Genomic DNA, 15,221 nt, shown 5'->3' on the forward strand with positions numbered 1-15,221 from the left:
TATCATTGAAGCCATTTGACAGTAGTAGAGTTGTGCTCCTCTGCCAGCAGATGCCGCTTAATTACCCACAATAATTCATCAAAGCCTTCCACTTCCTGCCCAACAGTTCAGTTCAGGAAGAAGAAATAATGGCGACGCTTCTGGGGTCCGAGTCCCCCTGTACTGCAGGAAAACGAAGAAATTGCCACAGCAATATCATCACAAAGTTCACGGCTAGTAAAATTACTGGCCAGGGTTTCAGTCGGGGGACACAGGTAAGAGAAACGATGCATGTTTGGATAGTAAAGACATCCGAAACTTGGTCGACTGAGACCAGGGACTTGCGCTGGGAATCTAGCCTGAAAATGAAGACGTTGTCCTGGAGACTTGTTTGGATATCTAGCCGCCGCTGTGACAGCTTTGTCTCCACAGCTAGCTACAACATTACGGGGCATTTTAAAAACGCAAACCTTAAAGGTTGATGCCATTTAGTTAAAGATAATATAATCTGTTCGCTGACGAGCAAATAACGTTAGCATTACAACAAGTGTATGAAACAGCTCCGCTTCAAGTGGGTCTTTTGTTGTTAGCCTTACGTTAGCTTAGCATTATATGTCAGGATATCTACGATATAAAAACGCTGTGAACTGAATGTTTGACGGTGTGATGTTGATTTTATCAGACACTGAGGGTGTCAGTGTTACTAAAGAGCCCGTAGTTCAATTTTGGAAACGCTTAAATCACGTAATCAACGGCTGTAAACGTTTGCTAATGTTAGCAAACGGGGTAATGTCAGCTAGCTAAGCCAGCTGAACAGCTCAGGTGATTACGTAACGACACACAAACCACAATAACTATCGTTTCCATAAATGGATGGACTACACCAGCTGTTAGGACGAGTTAACGTAAGCAAGTTTATTTTTATTTTCACGCAGGGAAAGATGTATTGGCATACAGCGCTGGTTGACGTGAACTGTTTTGATTTTGACGGCTCTGTGTGCATATGAACGTCACACCTGCACTGACATTTTGACACATTCAGTCACTGTATCTCTGATTTCACTGTGTTCCTTGCACCCTTGTGACTTGAGCCCTTAAATTGCACTGCTGATAAAGCCCATTATTCCTGTGCAGTCAGTGTCGTGCCTTTTACCTTCCTTGCTGACTTGCAGTTTTCAAGGTAGTGAGTCTCAGTGGTGAAGTGTTAGTATGATGCAGACCGCCCTTAAATCTGAAAATATCCCTGATAACCGTGAAAATTAAAATTTGGCAAGTTTTCTAACACTGTTTAGAGTGTTGAGACAGCTGCCGTTATTTGAGCAGTCAAAATACACTATTCTTTAGTCAGTGCTTTTTGATTTCCAGGAAGGTTTTCCAGAGAGTCAGTCATCTTTATTATGCCCAAAGCTGCTGCAAAGAGGTCAGGAACATTCCCCAAGAAGGGAATGCAATGCAGCACAGTTTGTTACTTAGAGAGGGAACCATTCGTGACACAAAATTAATGGCGTTAGTTTAATATAATATAGCCAACATATATACACAATAAACTAGATTAATACACAGTTTAACAGTTCATGGAAAGAGAGTTTGAAAGGGATATTTTACCCTCAAAATGACTCATAGATATTAGTCATGTCGTGTTAAATTTCGAGAAGAAAACTTGCACGCTTCCTCAAAAAATGGCAAATTGGATTGAGTGATTGATTGGGAACCACATGTAACAACAGCAAAAATGTATCAAAACATCAGTTTACAAACTCTCACACAACTTGTGCGGTATGATCCAAGTCTCATTTATCCTGTTGTATCGTCAGTACTTAAGTGTATTCTTGCTAAAATGTTAACATTTAAAACTGAAGTGGAAGTAAAACGTGTCTGTGCTCTCTTAAAAGCCAGACTCCAATATTTATGTTTTTTAGTGAAAACGCATGTGTTTGGGAAGCACTGAGCAACCAACTGGATAAATCAGACTTGTGCAAGAGTTTGTAAGCAGATGTTTTGATGTAGTTTTGCTGTTAAAAGTGGTCCTTAAGCGATCAACATATCAATATGTTCGCTGTTTTCCTTGGAGGCCTTTGTTTTCTTCATAAATTCAAGGTAACGCACCATGACTAATTGATTTTACAAATGGTAATTTTGTGAATTAAGTATTCCTTTTAAAGTATGGAATCAGATTTTAGAGCTCATTGGGCTGCGGTGTTTGTCAGTATTGCATTCTACAATTTAAAAAGAAAAGGATAGTAGATGGATGGTAATGTTTAGGTTTGTTTTTGGAGCGAATTGCCTCTGATGCTTTAGCTATAGGGTGTCAGCATATGATTACATTTAATGTCTTAAATGAGAAGAGTTAGCCTATATTGAGACATTTGTGAGCTCCTTGTTTTGGCCATACTCATTTTCAGAGCTTTTAAAAGCATCTAAGTGCCAGTTGGGTGGGTGTTAAATGGTAATAGGAGAATTGGGCTTGTTTGCTGTTATCACACTGATCACCTACGTAGCAGAAATGAGCCCCAGCAATTTTTCATGCATATCTCAGAAGTCACACTGATGTCACAGCGTTTTATTTGTAAGATGGTTTCAACAGTGAGTATTGCTGTCATAACCAGACAGAAATGTGTGCATGCATTCATTACTTCTAATGTTAACAAATACACTGGGTACGTATAGAAATTACCCTCCAGGACCTTTCTAAAAACCACAATTCAGAATTCCCCTGTTTATTTTTTGTGACTGAGAACACCTCAACACAGCACACCTATGCTTACATCACTGTTCTGGCATCCAGTATGCTGTAGGGTCAAATTTCCTGCTACACCTTATGGCCTTGCTCCACAGGCACCCGCTGACTATGAGCCAGGCCAGGATTCTCTTGTCCTACAGTTTCAGTTATTACAGGGATAAAATCAAAATCTGCTAAAGTTGGTTTCTGTTCTCCTTCTTGCAGTAGTCTGCTATATGAGCCAAGGCTTGGCTTAACAATAATCTAATTTAAAAGAAGACGTACAACCTTCCTTTTCTCAGGGACATTTTGTTTGTGTTCAAAGTCGTACACTTGTTTTCCAGGAAGGAAGATTATTAGAGACTGGGTTTCACATATAATATGTTAAATATTTACATTTGATTGATCACATATGCAAACATTTTATAGATTACATGTCCTTTTTTTACTCTAAATCATACAGTGCTTTCCTCTTTATGAAACCTTTTATTAAAGCATAAATCACGTACATTTTTCTCAAATATGGATGTTTTAAACCCCTTCTGAATCCTAAATAACCATGCATATTTCACTGTGCATATTGCACTACTTAGAGTTGCCTGTGTTTATGTGTCTTAGCTCCCAGGAGGCCTGCTCCAGGAGAGAGATAAACGGGCCAAGTGGCATGGCATCCCTACTCTGTTGCAGAGGCTCTACGAGAGCAGCCATCCCAACAGTGACCTCTCCCTTGCTCACAGCTTTCTTAAGGTAGCCACACAGCACCGGTCCATTCAACAATGAGGCTGTGGTGTTAATGTGTTTAGCAACTCATCACTGAATGTTTTACTTTAAAGCCGAAGTAATGTAAATTACTTGTGAACAATGTGTTTTGTCAGGTATTATCATCCCAGCTCTCCATGGAGGCTATGTCTTTTGTTACCGAGGACAGGAAGACCGCTCAGGAATCCACCTTTCCCAACACGTACACCTTTGACCTCTTTGGTGGAGTCGATGTAAGTTTGACATTTCTCGTGCTTGAAGCGTTGTAATGATTGGGCTCAAAGACAGTGATGCTTGTTATTTCTGGATAATCAGTTGTCTTGTGTAGCACAACTCAGAGACGGAGACATTGCAGATGTAAAAACATTAATTTTGAACACTCATTTTTCTGTTTCCCTGAAGCTGCTTGTGGAGATCTTGATGAGACCCACATTAACTATGCAGAAGAAAAAACCCAATAGTAAGTTGTGACATTGCATATGTGAATATGTCCGTTTTCATTTGGAAGTTAACACGTTGTACACGATGATAAGTAATTTCAATTTGATGATTTGCTCTGGCAATTAGAGTGTTAAACATCCGTGTTTCTTCTCCACAGTGAATGATGACCTGGTCAAAGACTGCCTTAGTGTTCTATACAACTGTTGTATATGTGTAAGTGTCTCATTACGTTTTGTGCATACCAGAGTAACTCAAAGTTGCATCATGCATTGCTCAATTTAGTGCATGTGTTTAACTCAGTGTTTTCCTTGAAGGTGGTTTGTGTCTCAAAACAGGATGAGCACACATGGTTTAACAAAAGCGCAAATTTTCTTCTTTCAATTTATAGACGGAGGGGGTCACAAAGAGCCTGGCAGCAAGGGATGACTTTGTTCTGTTTCTGTTCACCCTGATGACAAATAAGAAGACTTTCCTACAGACCGCTACCCTAATTGAAGATATTCTTGGAGTTAAAAAGGTCAGAGTTCTAGTTTTATTAAATCCTCATCACATAAACATTGTTCATGCCCCCCCCAGAGTGAAAAGGCCTATGAAGTCACTTTGTGATTATGCAGTGACAAATTTGGCAAGTCAGCAATCCTCTCACAACTTACGTTTCATGTGCCCCTTTTTCTCTCAAATCAGTCAAATTTAATAATTAATCTTAATTTTTCTATGAAAATAACATCCTTTTCAAATTTTTCCTCTGCGGATACATTTGTATTGTTATCTGCTGGCTCTGTCGTCCATGTACAGACACCTCTAATGCCAGAACGATTGTGCCTGGCAGAGCTGCTAACACCCAAATGTTGCACCCATGCCTTAATTTTAGAATCATGCTGTGCTCCGCTTGAAATTATTCCTCAATATTTTAAAGCACATATCACTGTCTTTGCTTAGCTCTGTGCAGTGAGTGTTTTGTAATTTCCCAGATTACTCGGCAAATGCTGTGTACTCTGCAGTCTTTTTACTTTTTTTTTTTTTAACCCAGATGCGTTATATGTGTGTGTTATTAAATCCTCTTAATGTTAAAATAATTCTACTCTTTCAAGGTGTTGTGGTGCCTACATGTGGAGGGTTCGTAGGCACTCCTAATGTATCTTGTACATCTCTTAAGCCACCTAAATTTTCCTGTACATTGGAGCTCCATGTAGATTGCAAAAATATAGTTGCTTTGTGTTTTCACCTTCACATTTCTGGTCCTGGTGGTGTTAACAGGTGATGAAAACAATGAGGAGCAGATTGACAAAAGCGTATCCTCTTCTTTTTAGTAATTATTGCAGATAGATTAATATTTTGATTTTTCTTTTCAAAGGTATTTCCAGTGCAAACCACCTCCCCTCTGTATGTCACAAAGAGAATGTCAGTAGAAATATTTGGGGCAGAGATGGTTTTACATTTGACATTTTAGATTAATTTTGACTAACCTCTGCAACACCATGACAGGAGTGTAATTCTTTATAGAATAGACCCAACAACTGTGACGTTTGGCTAATGACAACAGTCACTTCTGGGTATACAACTGGCAGTGGATTAAATTGTAGAGATATGTGAAATCAGCAAACTTGTTTATTTCTGTTGTTATTTTCAGCTGTAACTATATCGTTCAAAGATAAATAGTTAAATGTGGTGGTCTGACCTATCTGACATTTGTGCTGTGCTCATTTTGTGTACTGCGTTGCTTTGCTAAACCAAATCTACTGGCAAGGAAGCCAAGCAATGCACTGCTGTTGATGGTGGCCACAGCAAAACATATTAGTATGATTAGTATGAGTATTTTCCCTCTTGTCCTTAAACACTAATCGAGGCAGTGGTGAACCCAGCCGTACCTGTGTTCTGCGAAGTAAGATTACTGTTTTTGTGACGCAAGGATTTTCTACCCGGAAGTTACTGTATCAAACATAGTGGCTTTTTGGGTAGCGTTGGTAATCCTTTTTGTAGCAATGAAGAATTATAAGTAGAAAACTTTCANAATTGGAGTATTTTCCCTCTTGTCCTTAAACACTAATCGAGGCAGTGGTGAACCAGCCGTACCTGTGTTCTGCGAAGTAAGATTACTGTTTTTGTGACGCAAGGATTTTCTACCCAGAAGTTACTGTATCAAACATAGTGGCTTTTTGGGTAGCGTTGGTAATCCTTTTTGTAGCAATGAAGAATTATAAGTAGAAAACTTTCATGTCCTCTTCTGTTTTAAGGACCCTGTTCCAGTATTACAGTGTTGTTTTCTCTCCTTTTAAGGTTTAGTAGTATGTATAGGCATACCTTGCATGGAATATGTTATCAGTCCGAAGGAAGAAATCTTGAGATCACTGTAGATCAAAACATCAAAGGGAATACAGCCTGGCAAAAATTATAATAAACCATTGCTGCAGTAATGTAGTGTGAAACATACAGGACACAATTTATCTTTTATCTATTACCATTTTTTTGTTGCGCGCAGTTTGATAGCAGTTCATATGTTTGCATTTTCCAGGAGATGATCCAGTTAGAGGGCATCCCCAACCTGTCAGGCCTGGTCCAAAGCTTTGACCAACAACAATTAGCCAACTTCTGCCGCATCCTGTCTGTCACCATCTCAGAACCCGATGTAGGAAATGACGACAAGCACACCCTGCTGGCTAAAAATGCACAGCAGAAACGCAACGCTAGCCCCTCACGGGCAGAGGTCAACCAGGGTAGGTGTCTTTAGACTACAGAGGTCAATTTGTAATGTATTTTGTGCCTTTGCAAAAGAATGGATCAGTAATTTGTGAACTATCAATGCTGTTTCTCTAATAGTAACCCTGCTGAACATCCCTGGCTTCATTGAGCGGCTGTGTAAACTGGCCACTAGAAAGGTGTCTGAGGCCACAGGAGCTAACTTCCTGCAGGAGCTGGAGGACTGGTACACATGGCTGGACAATGCTCTGGTCCTGGACGCCCTCATGCAGATGGCTACAGAGGAGGCTGAACAAAGCAGTACAGGTGAGGCAACAGTTAGCTGTGCTGCCGGCTCTTCACACTGCTTAAATCTTGTGAACTTTGTTTGAAATATTTTTTCCCCTCTCGTCTCCAGAGTCATCAGATGAGAGCTCCCTGGCCACCAGCCCTCTGAGACATCGACTGCCCCAATCCATGAAGATTGTCCACGAGATCATGTATAAAGTGGAAGTGCTCTATGTACTTTGTGTCCTTCTTATGGGTCGACAGAGGAACCAGGTACTTAAGGGCACACATCTCTTTCCTCCTTAAGATTTAAGCTGAGTGCTCTATTCAGAGCTAAAAGGACAGTTTATCCCAAATTTAAAAATTCATATAGTTCCTCTTACCTGTAGTGCTATTTATCAGTCTAGATTCTTCTGGTGTGAGTTGCGGAGTGTTGGAAATATTGTCTGTTTATGTAGGAACTATTTTCTTTCTACCAAGCTACACCCACCAACTCTATCACCGCACATGAAGCGTGCATCTACTCATGGACAAGAGGCTCGTGCTTGTGACAGTGCGAGACGTAAACATTTATGATGCCCTCCTCAGCTGAGCTGTAATGTTGGCTGGCGCAGTGGTGCTAGGTAACAAGCAGCAGAGCCACACCTCTGCATGGAGATTCGGTTGGTGAGTGTAGTTCGGCAGACAGAAAATCGTTCCTACATGAAACTGCTCACAACAAGGTCTGTGGATTATCTTGAGTAACCAGGTCATGATTTCTGGAATGAGAAATTGCTGTTGAGTTTGTCAGAGGTACCTTGTTGGCGCCTTGAGCACCACAAGCTAAGTGCCATCTAGTTTCATTATATTCCAGAAAAGGCAGATATCTCTACGGTCAATATCATCAACACTCTGCAACTCACACCAAAACAATGTAGACTGATAAAAACCACCAAAGGACGGACAAAAGTATTTTTGATTATGGGGCAAACAGTCCCTTTTTAACAGCACACATCTCTTTGGGATTGAAACTGGAGTGTTTGGTCTAAACAGAGTTCTACGATATATATTTCAATGAGCCCTTTATTATGTCTCTGCACAGGTCCACAAGATGCTGGCCGAGTTTCGTCTTATCCCGGGGCTCAATAACCTGTTTGACAAGCTCATCTGGAGGAAATACACTGCCTCAAATCACGTCGTCCATGGCCAGAATGAGAACTGCGACTGTAGTCCAGTATGAACTTTCAACACTCTTATTGGACACTGGGCTCTAGGCAATTACATGAAATGTTTCCAAGTTTGACATTAACTCTCTTTATTTGCCTTGTGCAGGAAATATCCTTCAAAATCCAGTTCTTGCGGCTCCTTCAAAGTTTCAGTGATCATCATGAGTAAGTGAATCACCTTGTGGCTGAATTCTCCTGTCAAATTATGTTTGTTTTTTAATATGTTTTACCTGTCTTTCAGGAACAAATACCTCCTGCTGAATAGCCAGGAGCTGAATGAACTTAGTGCCATATCCATGAAGGCTAACATCCCTGAGGTTGAAGCATTGGTCAACACAGACAGAAGCCTAGTGTGCGATGGGAAGAAGGGCCTCCTCACACGTCTCCTCACCGTCATGAAGAGGGAGCCTCCAGACTCATCATTCAGGTCAGCATCACGTAGGCCAAAGATTAAGATGCAGGAGATAAAGATGAAGATTTTTTGGCTTTGCTGAAGTTTTCTGTTTTTTTTTTTTTGTGTAGATTCTGGCAGGCAAGGGCAGTGGAAAGTTTTCTTAGAGGAGCCACCTCCTATGCAGACCAAATGTTTCTCCTCAAGAGGGGACTACTAGAGGTAAAACTACAACCACAGATTGCTTTTCTCATCATCCATGAAGATGATTTGCTGAATGGCTTCTCACACTCTGCTTCCATTGCTCGACAGCACATCCTATTTTGCATCATAGACAGTGGCTGCACATCTCGAGATGTCCTACAGAGCTACTTTGATCTGCTTGGAGAGCTCATGAAGTTCAACATTGATGCCTTCAAAAGATTCAACAAATATGTCAACACTCCAGAGAAGGTATAATTGCACACTTTATATGTCTTACAAAAATGAGATGTATATGTTGGCCCAACAAAATTAAATTAAACAGCCATTTCTCAGCTTGTGTGGTGGATGAAAAAGTGTGTCTAAAGGGCTCATTTGATATCTCCTCTGTAGTTTCAGACCTTCCTGACGCAGATCAACAGTTCTCTGGTGGACTCTAACATGCTGGTGCGCTGCATCGTCCTTTCATTGGACCGCTTTGAGAGCCAGACTGAAGATGTCAAAGGTAAACTGGGATGGAAAGTTTACACATAAAGACTAGTTGATGAGATAATGTTTAAAAGAGAAGTTAGTGAAATATTTTTTTATTTTGGATTGATTTTTGACCAGTTAGATTTTGGCGTTGTTCCTGTACTCGTTCCTGATTTGACAGACTGTAAAATATGAAATAAATAGTAAAATAGAAATAAAAATCATTAAAAAAAGATGTGAAGTAGTGACTGGGTAATTGACAAATATTTATCCAGTCTTAGAAAAATCTAAAAACACTTTTTATGTGTTAATAGCTTTGTGCATATTAATAGAATTTACATTTATTTTTTTATCATTTTCATAATCACCTCAGTGTCTTAGATAACCATTAGCGACTTTAGCTATTCGCTCAGTGTAGCACCAACGTTGGCCTGATTTTTCAGAGCTTAGCTAACGTAGGGTCACTATGCATCTTTTGGTACTTGGTGCTTGGAGGAGCTGCCAAAAATAAAGTGACTAATGTACACCGTCTTGCAAATGCGAGCAGTAAAGCTCTGAGCTCGTTACTGGATAAGCAATGAGATGGTTACATATATTCGAAATATATGTGTATCCAGCTAGGCTAGCTGACCTGCTAACCTCACTGTATAAAGAAACTGAAGTGATTTATAGAAATGATCAAAAACACTACACACAAAAATATACCGTAAATACTATTTCCAATATGTGCAACGCTAACTGTGAAAAGTCCCTAGCTTAAGGATGGAAGAGCACTGTGATCACTAAGGTTGGAGGTGAAGGTAATGTTACCACAGAGTTTACAGGAAATAAACAGACCTGCTGCTCGTAAAATGATTATGTCACACTACATTGCGTTAGTAGAGAATAGTATTTTCAGATCATTTTCTATTTGCTGACCACACTGGAAAAACAGTTGAAAAATACTTCCTTTTCTGTGTAAAGATCACAAACAGGTGGAGGTGCTCGTCCTATTGAATATTTTTCTGTATTTTCCCCAGTGGTTGAGGTACTTTCTGAATGCTGCCTGCTGTCCTACATGGCCAGAGTTGAGAACAGGCTGTCCTTCCTCTTTCGACTGATCAACATCATCAACGTACAGACACTCACACAGGTCTTGTTTCATTTTCACTTTGTCACATGTATTCAGAGAAACTCACATTTCAAGAATAAGGAAGTATTTGACTCACAGATTTAAACAAAATAAGTTGAAGTCTATTTCTTAACTTGAAGTAACGTCTGCTATCTGCTACCATCCCATCCCATTTTTCCTGCAGGAGAACGTGAGCTGTTTAAACACCAGTTTGGTGATCTTGATGCTGGCCAGAAGAAAGGCTAAACTGCCCTTCTACCTCAACGCCCTGCGGGAGAAGGAGTATGCTGAGAAGTACCCAGGCTGCCTGCTCAACAACTTCCACAACCTACTGCGCTTCTGGCAGCGCCACTACCTCAACAAGGACAAAGACAGCACCTGTCTGGAGAACGTGAGTAGCTCTGTCGTAACTTTGCCACAGTATGCACAGGCAGTGTACCCACAAGTGTCGACTGTTTACGCTCAGTCATTTGTCTGTCACACATTCAAAACATTCTTACAGGGAAATCACATGTATGCATGCTGGGAAAACAAAGACTTAAAGTATGCTGCTTCACAGTCACGTGTGTTATAGGGTCAAAACACGGAGCTTGTACAACTAGTTTAGACCTCCATTTTGGCTAAAGTGGAGAAAAATTCCAAGAGAGATGATATTTATAAAAAGCAGCTGAGCTGTGTTCTGTATAGATAAGATGTGCATGTTTGGAAATGTGTAGACTGTTGTAGGTTAAACACCCTGTCCACTGCAGGAAATATTTGAAGAACTTTGGGAATGTTGTCCTTTTGCACTAACAGAAACTGGCTGGTTGTGACTTTGGTTCCTTAGCCATCGCTCATTTCTCAAAGACAAATTTCCTTCTCACTACTCAACTTTGCTAATTGGTCAACACAGGCATTAAGTATCTTCTTAAAGGTCCATTCTTAAAGCAGAAGCAAGTGTTAAAGGCGAGTGGAGATTCCAAAAAATTATCATACATCTTAATCACATCTATCTTATTTCTCCCAATTTTCCATATCATCTTAACTTCTTGAGGTTACGCAGATAGGAAGTAGTTTCCAGACTTTGTGTTACCACTTTCATTTATGATTTTTCCAGGTCTGTTTGGTGTCAAATTGCCCTCATTCTTGGTTTTGCTTTTAAGTGTTGTACTGCACTCTCATGGTGGTGGGTGTGCGTGGCAGTGTTGTATGCACTGACAACTCACTGGGTGACCACAACTAAATACTCATATTGACTCATACTGTATTGATAAAGTGGATGCACACAGTAAACATGAAATAGGACTCAAAAGACAAACATGTAAATGTATTTCACTTCTCATGGAACAGGGCTGCATGACATTCTCAAAACAAAAATGACAGGCTGAAGTGATCAGAGCAGAGCAGAGCAGAGGTTTAGTGTCGCCTGCGCATTCAGGATCAAGGAAATAGAATATTCACATTTCACAATAACCGGTTGAATTTCACATCATTTGTTTAAGTGTGTAAAGATCCAGTCATCACTAATGTTATGCTGGAGAGCCAATAGAAATGAAAGGAATTGTCAGAGTTGTCATACTGAAATGTAAGGTATGTTGATTGATTGACGACATCAACTCATGCATTGAGTAACATGCAAGAAAACATTCCACCTCAAAAGTTGCCAGTAGTTGCAGGTGGTAACCTTTGAGCAGCACAGTGAATTAAAAAAAAAATTGCAGTCTATAACTAACTGTAAACTAGTAAAGATGAAGAGGCAGCAAAACATCCTTTAATTTTATAGTTCTAGTTGATTAATGTATATAAACGTGTCGCTGTAGGAAAAGTGCTTACAGTCAGCCGTAGTTCTTGTCGAGCAGCTGTGTTGATTCTTTATTGACAGTCAACAGACAGCAGTGTTTCTAACTTCACCTTTTAGTATTGGATCAATGTGCTAGGGATCTCAACAGAGGAGAGACCTAAAAACAGGACAGAATGGCGGTTCAATTGATGCCATCAGCAACTTTTATCAATGGAAACACAAAAGTAACCTTTCTAAAGTGTAACAAACTGACCTGAACTGAACCGGAGTGCTTGGTAGAAACAAGGCCATTGTCAAACTGGCTGTCGGCATTTCCTAGTGATGAGGTTTCATACTTTGTACTTGTTAGCTTTGCGTTACAGCTGCATTCATTAGTATTTTTATATTAACAATGGGTCAAAGGACTACGTGACAAAGAGACAGAGTTCTCATCAGGTCTTCTGTTCCCTTAAGCTCTCATCAGTGTTCTTTCCAGTTGCAGCAGGCAGATGTTTACAGAGTGGAAGCCCTGCGTAATCCACTGTACACTACTGGCCCAGCACCAGACAGCAGAGAGATAAAGTTAATGAACATAGTGTTTAACAGCTTCAGAGCCAGATACTTTTCTCAAGAATTGGTTAAGATCAAAACATTCACCAGGTGGGCAAAAACATGACTCCATATCAATGCTAATGTTGCTCCTCAGCAGCTGGATTTATAACTAGACAACTGTTTACAAACGGGTTAGCTGTAACCACTTACTGAGATATCAATGTTGTGTATTTGCTTGGTCTGCTGCCCCCAAGTGGCCAAAACTGCATGTCATGGCTGCCTCAACATTAACAGTGTTTCAGAATGTTTTCACAAGTATATACACAAGACAAAAGCTGAAGATGTGGCTTATGTAAACACAAGGTTTTAATCTCTTTGATGTATCCTCATTTACCATATTAACTGATGGGGAAATTATCAGCTAAATATACATAAAAGAGTTTGTGCTGATCCAGTAGTGCTGCAGGGACGATGTTTATTTGTAGGCCAACATGGAAGTTAGCGTCACCATAGTTCCTTTGACAAAGAGCCAGTGTGATTTTTTTTTTTTTGATTGGATTTTAGATTATTGTAAAAAAACAAAAAAAAGGTCCATGGCAAGAAAAATTACACTTGCACGTTTTGTTCAGCAAGATAATCTTCACAAATGAATGCCACTTTAATGATTTTTCAAGTGTTAATGCAATTGCCAGAAGTAAGAATCTAACGGTAGCCTATAAAGGAACTACACCTGGGTCACATGACTTCAACACTGCCACAGCAACGAGGCTGTAAAGCCATGTTCTGCATGATGACACTCTGTTGTCTCATTTAGCCACTTATTAGTAGGGTGTCAACTGACGAACGTAATGTCGTAGAACAAAATGTGAAGGTTTCTTAAGCTTGTGTTAAACACAGACCTTATTCCAGGCATTTAACCAAAAACCCACTGACTTCAAGACGAGGGAACTGGGAGTGCTAAAATGCTAACTCATTTCTGGGATTTGGGAATCATTCCTGCACCACTCCATAGACATCCAGAACTACAGCTGAGCCAGGCTGATTTCTCTGTTGAGCCTCCAAACTCTAGACAAAAAGGCTAACTTGACAGCTAATTGCATCTACTAATCACTACCACATACTGTGGTTAGCTTGCAAACACTAAGTCAAAGGGATTTTTATTGTTCTAAATCCTGTCTGGTCTCCCTCCTCTCAGAGCTCCTGTATCCCCTTCAGCTACTGGAAGGAGACGGTGTCAGTGCTGCTGGGCTCAGACAGGACTTCTCTGTGTGCCATTGCGAGCTACATTGATGAGCCCTTCATGGATCTGGACAGAGACCTGCTGGAAGATTGACCTCCAGCGTGTGCACACAGTGTGCAGGGGGTGGGACAGGGCGGAGGGTCACAGGGAGCATGGACACCTAAAGCTGGTGATGACTCCACTGAGCTGAGCCATCCAGGCGCTTCATGACTGCGTTCTGGATGTAAAGACTCACCTGTTTGCTGTCTGTACCTTCGCATCGAGGCCATCGTCACGGTTGTGATGGGACATAAATTTGCCTGGCTATCATCTTGTCACTAAGTTACCGTCCTCTTCTTCAAAGAAAAGGGAGGGGGACCTGTTTGCCCACCCCAAATTGCCCACATCGTTTAACAGACAATGAAAGGACCTTGTGAAATGACACCTGCATTGGTTGTTTGCTTTAGGTGAAATTCAAATAGAGCCTTTTATATAACCTATACAAAATTCTATGAAAAAAATATGTATGATTCAACAAAGTATATGTTAGAAAAAGAGTCTTTTCACGTGGACTTGGTTTGGAAATGGCCACAGATTGAACTGTTGTGCAGGTCAGTGGTGCGTCACAGGGCTGCCAGGAGTCAGCGGCCTCACTCTCCACTACCTACACACTCTGTGATGACTCCACGCCCCTCCACTGCCTGACCTGCGTGGGGAAACTGGTGATGTTGGAGTTTTTGCAGAGGTCTTCTCAACGAACAGCATTTTCATTTAACCCGTCTGTGGGTCTATTTTATTAGGTGGCTATTGTCGATCGGTGCTTTCTGGCTCTACTCAGCACATTTAGGTAGCTTGTGAGCCGGCTGACATGTTTCACAAATCACACGGGGCTCCTCTCACCTAAAACCATCCACACTCTGTCGTGGCTTCAGAAGCTTCACCCAGGGACTCGTTTTCTTTACCAGGTTTTTTTTTTTTTTTTTGGTTGATTTACTTTTTGTCTTGTTGAAAACAATGGCTTTTAGCTCTGGATAAACTGTAGAATAAAACATTGCACAGATTAAATTGTTTTTATTGTTTATTATATTTTAACACATTTGTTGATTAAAAACGTTTTTCATTTTGTAACAGAATTTGTATCCATGTTGTGAGAGATGCTTTGGGAAGAGAATAAACTATGCAGGCGCTAGTGTTAAGAAACCACTTTCATTGTTCCAGTCCACGCAGCATTGATGTGAATTAGCTTTCTGCCCAGCGTCATTAGCATCGAGTGGAAGGTGTACCACGATTTGCGGTCTCTCAAAATCTCTGACTACATGCTGAGAATGACAATCTTTCTGTGACGGCTCTTTTTGCATGACACCACTCGATCTTTAGTTTGGATAAAGATGAAGCAGTGGGCATGTTGACGATGTGTCCACAGCCTGAATGTGCAGCTCTTTAGTGGGAA

At 40.6% G+C, this 15,221-nt stretch overlaps 1 protein-coding gene across 1 annotated transcript; it reads left to right on the top strand.

Annotated features, from left to right (window-relative positions):
* Window positions 1–110: 110 nt before the first annotated feature.
* On the top strand, window positions 111–14,830 carry trpc4apa (transient receptor potential cation channel, subfamily C, member 4 associated protein a). The gene is made up of 18 exons (XM_050039466.1): window positions 111–254; window positions 3,317–3,445; window positions 3,574–3,690; window positions 3,860–3,917; window positions 4,056–4,111; window positions 4,287–4,415; window positions 6,411–6,612; window positions 6,716–6,901; window positions 6,993–7,135; window positions 7,944–8,075; window positions 8,174–8,232; window positions 8,309–8,494; window positions 8,590–8,680; window positions 8,771–8,911; window positions 9,053–9,164; window positions 10,150–10,262; window positions 10,426–10,632; window positions 13,748–14,830. The coding sequence occupies exons 1-18, from the start codon at window positions 129–131 to the stop codon at window positions 13,883–13,885; spliced, it is 2,325 nt and encodes a 774-aa protein (XP_049895423.1). The 5' UTR covers window positions 111–128; the 3' UTR covers window positions 13,886–14,830.
* Window positions 14,831–15,221: the final 391 nt, after the last annotated feature.

The sequence above is a fragment of the Epinephelus moara genome, chromosome 24, assembly GCF_006386435.1.
Source record: "Epinephelus moara isolate mb chromosome 24, YSFRI_EMoa_1.0, whole genome shotgun sequence".
Taxonomy (NCBI): Eukaryota; Metazoa; Chordata; class Actinopteri; order Perciformes; family Serranidae; genus Epinephelus; species Epinephelus moara.

Excerpts from the sequence above, each read along its gene's own strand:
- trpc4apa (XM_050039466.1), top strand. The coding sequence starts at position 129 with ATGGCGACGCTTCTGGGGTCCGAGTCCCCCTGTACTGCAGGAAAACGA. Across the intron at positions 4,112-4,286 it reads TATACAACTGTTGTATATGT|ACGGAGGGGGTCACAAAGAG; the intron begins GTAAGTGTCTCA and ends TTCAATTTATAG. Across the intron at positions 7,136-7,943 it reads TGGGTCGACAGAGGAACCAG|GTCCACAAGATGCTGGCCGA; the intron begins GTACTTAAGGGC and ends GTCTCTGCACAG.